At 40.4% G+C, this 12,965-nt stretch overlaps 1 protein-coding gene across 3 annotated transcripts in view; it reads left to right on the forward strand.

Annotated features, from left to right (window-relative positions):
- Positions 1 to 12,965, forward strand: part of vps8 (VPS8 subunit of CORVET complex) — a 618,230-nt gene that overhangs the window by 173,199 nt on the left and 432,066 nt on the right. For all 3 annotated transcript variants that reach the window (XM_073046772.1, XM_073046773.1, XM_073046774.1), the window contains exons 32-33: positions 5,088 to 5,186; positions 7,149 to 7,238. In XM_073046772.1, coding sequence (XP_072902873.1) covers positions 5,088 to 5,186; positions 7,149 to 7,238 — 189 coding nt within the window. The remainder of the gene's footprint in view (positions 1 to 5,087; positions 5,187 to 7,148; positions 7,239 to 12,965) is intronic.

A 12,965-nucleotide genomic window follows, 5' to 3' on the forward strand; every position in this document is an offset into this window, starting at 1 on the left:
GGTCAGACCCCAGTTGGAGTACTGTGCTCAGTTCTGGTTGCCTCACTACAGGAAGGATGTGGAAGCCATAGGAAGGGTGCAGAGGAAATTTACAAGGATTTTGCCTGGATTGGGGAGCATGCCTTATGAGAATTGTTTGAGTGAACTCGGCCTTTTCTCCTTGGAGCGAAGGAAGATGAGAGGTGACCTGATAGAGGTGTATAAGATGATGAGAGGCATTGATCGTGTGGATAGTCAGAGGCTTTTTCCCAGGGCTGAAATGGTTGCCACAAGAGGACACAGGTTTAAGGTGCTGGGGAGTAGATACAGAGGAGATGTCAGGGGTAAGTGTTTCACTCAGAGAGTGGTGAGTGCGTGGAATGGGCTGCCAGCACCGGTGGTGGAGGCGGATACGATAGAGTCTTTTAAGAGACTTTTAGATAGTACACGTACATGGAGCTTAGTAAAATAGAGGGCTTTCGGTAAGCCTAGTAATTTCTAAGGTAGGTACATGTTCGGCACAACTTTGTGGGCTGAAGGGCCTATATTGTGCTGTAGGTTTTCTATGTTTCTATGTAAGAGCATTCTCACATAAGTGTCCTTCTTCTCCAGATGTATAAGGACGGTATGTAGAGCAGTGGCTATTGCATTGTCTGTTGATCGGTTGTGTCGGTAGGTGAATTGTAGCGGGTCCAGTTTAGGTGGTAACATGCTGCATGTGTAATCCTTGACCAGCTTCTCAAAGCATTTGCTTATTATTGAGGTGAGTGCGACAGGACTCCAGTCATTCAGGCATGTTACCTTGGTCTTTTTTTGGTACAGGGACAATGGTGGATAATTTGAAGCAGGATGGCACTCTACGCTGGGAAAGGGAGAGATTAAAAATGTCAGTAAACACATCTGCCATTGTTCTATGCACATCCTGAGTACTTGTCCTGGGATGCCGTCTGGTCCTGCAGCCTTGTGACTGTCCACTAGTTGGAACTATCTGCGTACCTCAGCCTCAGGGATGACTAGATTGCAGGTTGTAGCAGTGGCTTTCCTCGGAGGCTCAGAGTTAGTGACATTGAACCGAGTGTAAAAGTGATTGAGCTCATCTGGGAGAGAGGCCGCGTTGTTGGCGGCACCACAACGTTTGGCTTTGAAGTCTACAATGGTATGCAACCCTTGCCACAAGTCACGTGTGCTATTTGTTGTCAATCTTGACTCATTCTTGTCCCTGTATTGTTTTGCAGACTTGATAGCTATGCGCAGATCATAGCTGCTTTTTTTGAGCTCTAGTTGATCACCAGCAATGTAAGCTCTATGTTGCGCAGTAAGTGCTGCTTGCACGGAACTATTGATTCTGGGTTTCTGTTTTGGGAAGACCCTGACCGACTTCTGGAAGATAACATCATCGATGCACATCCAGATGAAGCACTGACTCCATCCATGAACTTGGAGACCTCCTCATCATGGAAGACATTCCAGTCGACGTCATCAAAGCAGTTCTGCAGCATGGAGGCCGACTGGTGGGACCAACAGTGGATGGTTTTTAACTATGGCTGCCTCTTGTTTCAGCTTCTGCCTGTACATTGGCAGAAGCAGGATTGAAGAGTGATCTGATTTTCCGAAAGCTGGGCGAAGGAGAGCTTTGTAAGCATTGCGGAAGGGAGTGTAATAGTGGTCAAGTATCTTACCTCCACGAGTGCTCACCTGGAGATTAAAGATATAAATATTAGCTTTATTTGGCACATAACATCAAAACATCTAGTGTCTATGACCAGCACAGTCCAAGGATGTGCTTGGGGCAGCACACAAATGTCACGTATTTTGTGCCAACATTGCATGCCCACAACTTACCAATCCGTGCACCTTTGGAAACTCATGCAGTCACAGAGCAGAATGTATTGCGTCTTACAGACAGTGGTGCAAATTGAATTGTTACTTTAGTGGCTATGCTACTTTGCCCCACGAGGTACAAGGAACTGGGTGCATAGGATGGCCCCCTATATTAGAAGAAAATGTGTGAAACTAAAGCTTTTCCTTCCAACGGTCTTCTCCTCATCTGACCCCAAATTACATCTTCCTCTCTACCTCTTCCTACCCCCCTCTTAAACAATCATGCTGAGTTATTTCAGAAATTCTTCACATAGGCTGCCACTTCCTGCCACCAAATTAACATTCCCAATCAGTGATTGAATGAGCTGATAGAAGATCATACAGTGATTTCGCACTAAAGTGGGCCCTTTTGGTCCACCTTCTCTGCATTGACTGTGATGCCTATCTACACAAATTCAGTTTACCTCAGTTAGGCCGTGTTATTTGGAACTCTCCATAGATTTATTTTGATGAGGCTTTGCCTATTAAGATTGACAGGTCTTCATAGTCTTGGTCGTTTTCCATGAATTCCATCTTAATTGAGGCTTTGATCTTTAAAGCTTTCCCACTGTTTCTATTAACTTGATATTTGGTTGCAAAGCTCCTTATATGATAGCTGAACTCCCAGTTTGTCTTGATCAATTGAATCGATTCCAATGTGGAATACTTCTTAGATATTTCTATTTTCTTTACTTGGCTTGGCAGAAGGGAAGTGTTATAACTGGTTCATTGGCATAAAATTAATACCACAAAACACCATATATCCTAAAATCCTCATGATAGTACAGTGAATTCTGGTTAATTGCGACATATCGGGACCAGTACTTTTTGGCCCATTTAAGCGTCTGTCCCAGTTAGTCAAAGTTTAATGGAAATAGCTAAGAAGACAACCTACCATTTAACTGAATAATAAATGATATATTTAAATGAAATACAGAATAAATTAGAACACTACCAATGTTACTACAGTATTATAAAGCTGTCTATTAGTTCCTATGAGGAATTCAACTGGTTTACGTTACTGTGTATGGGTTGTTCAGGGAGAGGTAGTAGCTCTAGTGAATGGGCTTGTTGTGTCCATTCTGGGGCAGCTCACTTACCTTTGGTTCCCACCGAATGGATGCTCAGCTCTTATCTGTGGCTCCAGGTATCTTTGCATGGAACAGCAGCCACACCAAAGTACAGTGCAGAAGCATGATAAAGCACAGAAGAAGACATAGTTCTCAACTGCAACCAAGGAAAACACCGGTTTTGTGATGTCTACTCATACCACTGGACCCAGACTTCTGAGATTGAAAGAGTGCATCTACCCCAGTGGAACAGTTTTTCCACTTTAAAAAAATCTCTCGCAGCATCGTACCGAAATCATCAGGTATGATGGACAGCCACCACATTGCCATGTTCTTTTGATTGACTGTTGCTGGCATCCGTTAGTCTCGCGAGACTATGGAGCTGCATCTGGAATGGTTTCCAGGGCTCAGGCCTGGGCAAGGTTTTGTGGAAGATCAGCAGTTGCCCATGCAGCAAGTCTCCCCTCTCCATGACACCGATGTTGTCCAAGGAAAAGGCAAGGGCCGATACAGCTTGGCACCAGTGTCATCGCAGGAGTTGCCAGAACAAGGGTGAAGGGAACATTGGACTGCCTTAGGGACTCCAGCTCTGGATTTGTCCTCAGGGTTTACTCCCGAAGCCTTTCCCATGAGTGGGTATGGCCGCAAGGCAGTGAAGGTTTGAAATCAGAGTTTTCCCTCTCTTTGATGGACAGCCTTTCCAGGCTGACTTGCTTCATCTACCTGATGACTGACTGTAAATTAACAAAATTAGCACAGACACCTAGTGCAGATAATGGACTGCCTTCATACAATACTTTTGGTGATTGCATCCTTCGGATTCATTGTAATATTCAAGATGATTTTCAATACGTTCAAATTCTTAGTAGTTCCAAAGTTGTTGAAGTAATGAAATTGTTTCATTTTCAATTGCTTGAAACCCTAGTGAGCAAGACAATTCTGAATTGTCTTACTGCTTATTTCTCACCAACTATCAGTGACAAAAATAACTGCTTTTTGAACACAAACACACACAAATGAAACAATTTAAAAGCTGTTCGCTTTAAGCACACTGTGATGTCTAACAGGCACATAAGTGCATGCGTCTGCTGCTAGTTAAAAACTGTTCTGCAACAGTCTCCTGTTCCAACTGAGCAGTATATTGTCCCAAATAAATAAAGGGAATCCTGTCTATTTTCTTGATTAGTTTTTGTTCTGTAAGTGTTGTCCCAAATAAGTGGCTGTCCCAATTAACCGATGGCCCAATTAACTGAAATCCATAGTGTTATAAGTGGCTTTAATTTCTTAAGAAATTTTTGGTATATTTTTTATCTGTTCTACAAACAGTGACTCTTACTTGAGTAGCTCCTTGCATGCATGCACTTTTCAATCTTTTAATGTTTTTCTCTCTATTTTGGATCTTCGCCATTTTTTTAGGCCTACTGATAAAATTTTCATGATAATATTTCCTTTTAGATAAAGATGCAACAAAATTATTGCAAACAGTAGCGTAGCATACCACTGACATGAACAGTTGTGTTATAATTTTAGGATTTCATAGTCAGGAATAAGTTGTGATGCATGCAAGAATGGATGTAGGACATGACAGTAATTAAAATCTTAAAGCATGTTTCCTGTGAATACTCAAAATTCAACATAATATTTTCAGCATGTATTTCTGAAAAGAATTTTATCAAATAAGATTCAGAAATATGTTCAGCATAATCTGACACTTCACTTGAGATAACTTATACGACTGCTGTGGAAAATACAATTTCAGGTCACCAGGAAGTCTTTGGTATTGTAGTACTTTATGCAATCTTGATGGTCTGAACATTCCTATAGCAATTCATTAACATACTTGTTAAATTAATTTAACATCCTGAAGTCTGGTTAATTGATCTAGAACTGAGAGTTCAAATATCAACCCAATGAAATGGGTATTTAAGTTGTTAAATAGATTTACCATGAAACTACCTAATTATTGTTAAGAAGAACCTCTACTGATTCATTTCTGTTACTCAGAGGAGAAAATCCATCGTCTTTTACCCAAATTAGTCCATATGTGACCAGTGTGGTTACCTTTTAACTCCTTTCCAGATCAATTAGGAATAGACAATAATTCTGAACATCAGTCATAACCTACGGAATAAGTGATAAATGATGTGCTCCTATTAATTTTCTTTTCCTCATTTTTAGGAGGAGATTTTCAATTATGTACACAATATGTTGTCCATACCTGGCTATAGTACCGAAGAGAAGGAATCTGTATGGAATAAAACAATGGAACACTTCAAGGTACCTCTTGTGAGCAATTTATAAATAACTTGGATATACAGATCCAGAGTGTGTTGCACCATCAGTGAGGATGCACAGTATTCACACCAAACACAAACATCCACTGTAGGTTATATAAAGGGTTGGATGGCACAGTGGTACTAGTTGAGCTGCTGCTTCACAGATTTGCTGACCCAGTTTCAGTCCTGACCACTTATGCTGTTTGTATGGAATTTGCATATTCTCTCTCTTGCCCAGCCAATATCATTTAGGTGCACTGGTTTTGTATCGTTTGAGGTTAATTGTCCACTGTATATTGCCCCTGTTGTGCTCCTGAATAATAGGATCTAGAAGGAATTGATGGGAATATAAAATGGAATCTCAACAAAATTGGCCTAATGAGGGCACTTGCTGGTCATCCTTGACTTCGCAGACTGATAGGCCTATTATTTGTAACTGCTAGTCTTTTGTAAATCTGTGATCAATAAATGAAGTACATCTGATGTCAATCTTTACAACTTGTATAAACAATTTGTTATTAATCAAAGTGTTTGTATAAGTTATTTTAACTATAGGAGATAGTTTGATTCCATGGAAGAATCTAATTTGTAGGAAAAACAAATTCATGCTGAGGAATATGTGACATTTATCAACTATTTTCATTTCTAGCTTGCTGAATAAGACTTGGAATTATACTAATATGGTGTCCCACTTGTTTGTAATGTAGATCGGATTCATGAAGTGAGAAATTAAGTTATTTCAGTAGGTTTCAACAGGTACATTTAATATCAGAGAAATATATATCCTGAAAGTCCTTTTCTTTGCAAATATTCACGAAAACAGAGGAGTGCCCCAAAGAATGAATGACAGTTGGACATTGGAACCCCAAAGCCCCCCAGCTCCCCCACCCACACACAAGTAGCAGCAAGGCAACGACGATCCCCACCCCCACCAGCAAAAAGCATTAGTGTCCTCCATCGAGCTCAAGCATGCAGCAAGCATCAATAAAGACACAGACTTCCAGTACTCAAAAGACTACTCTTTTACCCAATAATTCAACATACCCCAGGCTCGCTCTCTCTCTCTCTACCCCTAATAAGGGATAAAGATGTGTCCCCGTTTCACAGCGAGAAGGGAGATGTAACAAACAACTTACTGATTTACAACGTTAAAAGTCTGTTGCGCCGCTTTTTCTGAGTTCTGCGCCGAGAGAGTCGTCCCCAGAAAGGCACAGATCTATGGACGCACAACCTCTGGCAGCTAACCCATGTTCTCCCACGACGCTTCATTCAGTGGCACCGGACTAGAATCTGCCCGATCCAGAGCTTCAAAAATCCAGAACCCTGAAGGTGTGCTAATATTCCAGGTTTGTGCCTTGGGATATCAAAAAGCGGCCGGTCGTGAGGCCCTGAGAGCGGGTTCCGTTCTCACAAAGAACTATAGTCAGAGTGTAACTCCAGGTCATGGTCTTCAAATGAGCCTTGGAAAAAAAAAAGAGATGTCAAAGATAGAAATAGAGCTGTTTCTGAAGATGCAAGCAAAGGAGTCGCCATTTAGTGCCATCTGACATTGCTTTGCTCCTCCGAATCAATAATGCATTATTAATCCAGAGCCTGTAAAATGATTCATACCTGAACGCGCTTTTGATGGAACTGTGCATTTGACTTTATGGAGATAGATGCTCAGAACTACATGTTGATTTCACTTACTGTATAGATTTTTTATACATTGTCCAGATTAGTAGCAAATACTATCTTGACTTCCTTTTTTAACACTTTTTAGCACCTATTTATTTGTAAGAAGAACCTTGCATGTTATTTGACTCTAAATGAATGTCTTTCCACAAGTAGAAGTAGAAATGTAATACTTATCCAATCTCGCAGTGACTTATTGCAACTATTTTGACAATTTTCTATTAAGATTTGCTGTGGAGATTCACAGATTTTATTTGGAAAAATAACCTGGCCTCTCTTTAAATTGCAGGAACTGGTGTCTATTAATCCTCCAAAAGCAGCCGAATTGTTAGCGGTGCATTTCTCTACAGAGCTACGATCAATTCTGAACCAATTAGAGGTAGAATTATTTTTCTTCCTTTTTCTGTAACTTAGTTTAAAAGAAATGTTCTTGCATTAAAATTTACACATGTGCTTTTTTTTAACTGTGGTGCCTTACCTGCAAAAGTACTAAATCTAGCTGTTCTTTTTCTCTCTTGGCATTGCAAACTGGTTCTCCCGATCCATGTTCCATGCCAGGCTGCCTTTTGTTTCTCTGTCATGTATCCTACTAAAGAGTTATCAATTTGAGTCAATGTAGAAAACACATTTTGGACAGCGTGCTTCTTGCTGTGATATGAACATTCAGCTGCAGAAATAAAGCATTTGAACAACTATTAGTGCTTGCCTCGCGTGGTGAGTTATTGGTTCCATTTAAAAAGCAAAGGACTGAAGAAGAATTATGAAATCTTTTAAAATCCTGAAATGGATAATGTTGTTGCAGCCTAGTTTCTCAGCTAATGCTGAGTGAAGCTATCAGATACAAGGTTAATGAACTGCATGAGCAGTTCAATATTTGTAAAGCTTATTTTCCTTCACAGAATGTGTGTGTGGAATATATTTGCAGCTATTTTTCATCTGCAAATAACCCTAGTACAAGTTGAGGTTATTCTCATCTGCACAAGTACATGTTTGCACAGTGGCAATAAAAAAGCTTACTTGCAGCAAGTTCACAGGCACATAGCATCATGTAAGTAGTGCTCACAAGAAAAACATAAATTGACACAAGAGACACAATTTGAACAAAAAGGTCAATCATCATGCAAAGTGATCAAAATAATCATCATGTTCTAAACTGTAGTGATTAGTATTTTGCTGGCTGGTTCAAGAATTCAATGGATGGAGAGAAATAGCTGTTCTTGAATCTGATGGGATGGGCTTGAGGCTTCTATATCTTGTGTCCAATGGTAGCTGTGAAAAGATGGCATGGCCTATGTAGTGTAGATCTTTGATAATAGGTATTACCTTCTTGAGGCAGTGCTTCCTGTAGATACTATCACTGGTGGGGAGGGTTGTGCCTATGATATATTGGACAGAGTCCACTGCCCTCTGCAACTACTTGTGTCTCTGTGCACTTGAATTACCAGACCTGACCATGATGCAACCAGTCAGGATCCTTTCACCAGTACATCTGTAGATGTTAATATGCTCAGTGACAAGCCAAATCCCTTTAACCTCCTAAGAAATTAAAGATGCTGACATGTTTTCCCTTTGATTGCATCAATGTGCTAGGCCCAGGAGAGATCATCCACTATGTTAATGTCCAGAAATTTAAAGCTGCCAAGTCTCTGCACTGCTAATCCCTCAATTTTTACTGCACATGTTTACTTTAAATAGAGCATTGGAGCTGTGCTTAGCCTCACAGTCATGGGTATCAAGCAAGTAGAGCAGGGGTTAAGCGCGTAGCCTTGTGGTGCATCTGTGCAAATGGAGATTATGGAGGAGATGTTGCCAGTCCAAACTGACTGAGGACTGCAAGTGAGGAAATTGAGAATCCAGTTGCACAAGGAGGCAAGGAGGTACTAAGGCATAGATCTTGAAGCTTATTGATCAGTTTTGAAGGGTGATAAGGTGATGAAACAACCAATTCCTGCCTGAGGAGCGACTTGAATCCACTCCAATTTGTCTACAGTCACAGCAGAACAACAGCAGATGCAGTTTCATTGCCTCTTCACTCAACCATGGAACATCTGGACAGCAAAAAGATGCATACTTCAGGATATTTTTCATTGACCACATTTTGGCATTCAGTACTATCATATCCCCAGAGCTAATCAATAAGCTTCAAGATTTGGGTTTGAAGCTGGAGTGCTGCCAGGAGAGTTGTGAGTGAGTCATTTCTCTGTGAACACAACAGTCCCTCATTATACCTCTGATAAAGCTGTCTTGTTCTGAGATCTTTAATCTTGTTTTCTAATGACTCATTAGGCTGGAGGGTGCTGGGATGGGGCGGGATCAGGGGCAGGTGGGCTTGGGGGAAGCTTTCCCTTGCTGCCCATATTTTCTGCGACACTGGGGACCTCCCCAGTGTTTCCAACAGCAATGTTTACCTTCTGGGTGGTCTGTTCTGGGTAGTTGTTATTTAGCAGTTACTCTGAAGATTATGGAAGTAATTCCTCATCCAATCCCTTTTGCCTCAATTTGATTGTTCTAGAGCACATTTAGCTTTGCTTCTACAACTGTAAATAAGTTATCTAAAACACTACTGTTGGGTCAAGCAGCACAGTGATGTGTATGTTCTAATCTTGTTTTGAAATCTCTGTGGTGCGACTCTTCCTAGTCTTTTCAAGTCCCTCCAGTTCAGTTATGTGCACACTTAAAATTCTAGCCTCTTGACCAACCTTAATCACTCCACTGTTAGCTGTACTTTTGGTTGTTAACCACTGCACTTCTCATCTCAGATCTCTTCATAGAGTAATCATCTGCCCTGATAGTCTCATTATCTATTTGGGTTTCATTTGATAATATTGCTGAGAAGCAGTTCTTACATTTTACTATATTTAGCATTTCATAGATATGAAATACTAGCTTCTGAGAATCTGCCATGGGAAGAAAAATTAGGGGCTGCAAATGTGTCACATTATCCTGTACCACAATGGGAAAAAAAGATTAAATACAGCTGTAGTTTTTCTTCCTTTTGCTACAGAAAAAGAGCGATTTCTGACCATGCATTTGTGTTTCTAGATTTTAATCTCACAACAGTAGCTTTATGTAAACACTTTTGTTTCTTATTCTATATTGGTAGTTCTCCTGTTACAAATTAATAACAGAATGTTGAAAACATTTTGACGGTCAGGAAGCATTTGTGAAAAGAGAAACAGGTAACAAAAAACTGGGAAAGAGGGAAAACAATTTGGCTTTCTGTAGCAATTTTAACATGCAATTGAATTATCTCAATATACTGAAAAAAGGAACAGATGCCTCTTTTACATTTAATTTGGAATGTTTATGTGCCAAAAGGAATGAGCCTGGAACACCTACAGTAAGTGTCTGCAGAAGTTATAATATATCCCTGCTTCCTTGAAACAAATGAAGTTTAACAACAATTAATTTCCTAATATTTATGTAGTTCATTACACAAATTAATTCAATGAAATGAAATGATATTCTAGTTGTAAGTAAGAGTATTTCTAGAATTGCTGGCACCCAATATTTTTCACAATTTTTTTAGAAACTACTTTTTCAGAGAATCTTTCCAAATTATCGATTTTAACCAAGAACTTTATACATTACTGCTCCTGCTACAAGATTGCTATTTGCATTTCAAAACCTCATTGTTAGTAGTTACTGTTTTTTTTTGTCAGCCCAACTGTGAAGTGGAAAATCAAAAATCAATTTTAATACTTGTTTGAAGGAGAAAAACACAATCATGCCGGAATTGTTAGTTTCGAAAGATCAAAATGTTTTTGCATTTGCTGTGGGTACCATTTTCTTTTGCAATGTATCACTTTGAACTTTAGAGTTAATTGTGCAGAATAGTGGGAAACAGAACTTAAAACTTGCTTTCTCATCCCTGTCATGTTAAAGTAGCAGAGTGGAGTACTGAAAAAGTGAATGACTGTGTATGCCATTAATCGTGTCTTAATCTGTGATAGATATTCACTTTCCAGAGTCTGAGAGGCTTATTGATAAACTCGGCTTTCTAGCACAGCTGGATGACTTTTTCAAAGGGTCAGAATTAAACTTGGAACAAATATTATTTTTTCAGCTTTTTGCTGTAAAGCAGAACTAGTCCCCAGTTCTTAACGTAAATTGCAAACAACAAGCAGTTTGAAGTAGGAGGCATAGATTTGCAAAGTGTGCAGGAGACTTGTCTCCGTCAGCCAAATGCAAACAATGGGGTTATGTCACTGAACACATCAAACCTGGTCACGAGCTGGGATGTTTGTGTACTGAAGGGATCAGCCCTCACAGCAATAATTGTTGGTGTTTGAGATCTCTGTTGCCAGAAGCTTTTAAGACCATCTGTGTGAGTTACTTTGTCCCAGCAAAGATATCTGGAAAATATCACATGCAGATTATGTTGTCTAGTGGAAAATAATATAAGTATCTAAAAGATGGGAAGGGGATATTGTCTGGAATGATAATGAAAACAACAGAAAGATGAGGTTATAGGAAGAATTCAAACTTATTCCTCAACCCTTGGTTTCTGCAATGGACAGCTCTTTCATTTGCAATTTGTTAATATGTTTGTATGAATTATAGTTGTGTTTGGAAAATTGCAGTTACTAACTCTTTTGAAATTTGAAACTCTTTTATAAATTAGAATTCCTCTGCAGGTGTTAAATGTGTGTTAAGAATTTTGTCTGAATTAATACACGTAACAGTAAAAGTAATATGACTGTGTTTAAACTACTTTGTTAGCTGGAAGCATCTCACCCTTGGTAGTGTGGAGGGTGGGGGAGGACCCACCACTCAAGCAGTGGGTGTTGGCAGCTAAATCTTGCCGCAGAAGCTAGACTGGGAAGTAAGCTAGGTGAATCCTTCTAAGATAGATAGATACTTTATTGATTCCAAAGGAAATTACAATGTCAAGGTAGCATTACAAGTGCACAGATGTACAAATATTAGAAGAAAAGTAAGAGAAAATAAAAAAAAGTTACCTCAAACAGTCTAACAGGAGGGGGTCATCACTTTTCCAGCTATAAGTTCACTCATGGAGCCTAATGGCCGAGGGAAAGAGTGACCTTATAGAGTGCTGTTTGGAGCAGTGCAGTTGTCTTAGTCTATTACTAAAAGTGCTCCTCTGTTCAGCCAATGTGGTATGCAGAGAATAAGAAACATCCAGAATCGCAAGGATTTTCTGTAGGGTCCTTTGTTCTACGACAGCCTCCAGTGTGTCCAGTTTGACTCCTGTAACAGAGCCAGCCTTTCTAATCAGTTTATTGAGCCTGTTGGCATCATCCGTGTTGATGCCTTTGCCCCAGCACACCACCGCATCGAAGATTGTACAGGCAACAACAGACTGGTAGAACATCTGAAGGAGAAGCCTGCATACTCCAATGGACCTCAGTCTCCCCAGGAAGTAGAGGCGACCTTGGCCCTTCTTGTACACAGCCAACACAAGGAAATCTGCAGATGCTGGAAATTCAAACAACACACAAAAAATGCTGGTGGAACACTGCAGGCCAGGCAGCATCTATAGAGAGAAGCACTGTCGACATTTCGGGCCGAGACCCTTCGTCAGGACTGACGTCGACAGTGCTTCTCCCTATAGATGCTGCCTGGCCAGCTGTGTTCCACCAGCATTTTGTGTGTGTTGTTTGTACACAGCCTCTGTGTTGGTGCTGCACTCAAGCCTGTCATCCAGGTGCACTCCCAGATATTTGTAGGTCCTCACCACATCCACATCCTCACCATCAACAGTAATAGGGAGCGGTGCAGACTTAGTCTTCCTAAAGTCCATCATCATCTCCTTTGTCTTACTGATGTTGAGCTGAAAATGATACAGACCTTTTGACAAAGTCCTCCATGACTGCCCTGTGTTCATCCTTCTGTACACCCAACTATTACTGAGTTACAGAGAATTTCTGCAGATGACATGACTTAGTGTTGTATCTAAAGTCTGAGGTATACAGGATAAACAGGAAGGGAGCCAATACAGTCCCCTGTGTGGTCCCAGTGCTGTTTATAGCCATCTCTAACACAGCTGCACATTCTGTGGTCTACAGTCAGGTAGTCCATTATCCAGGATACAATGGAAGTGCCAACCTGCATTGAATGAAGCTTTTCTCCCAGCAATGAGTGC

This window comes from Hemitrygon akajei, chromosome 5 (assembly GCF_048418815.1).
Source record: "Hemitrygon akajei chromosome 5, sHemAka1.3, whole genome shotgun sequence".
NCBI lineage: Eukaryota > Metazoa > Chordata > Chondrichthyes > Myliobatiformes > Dasyatidae > Hemitrygon > Hemitrygon akajei.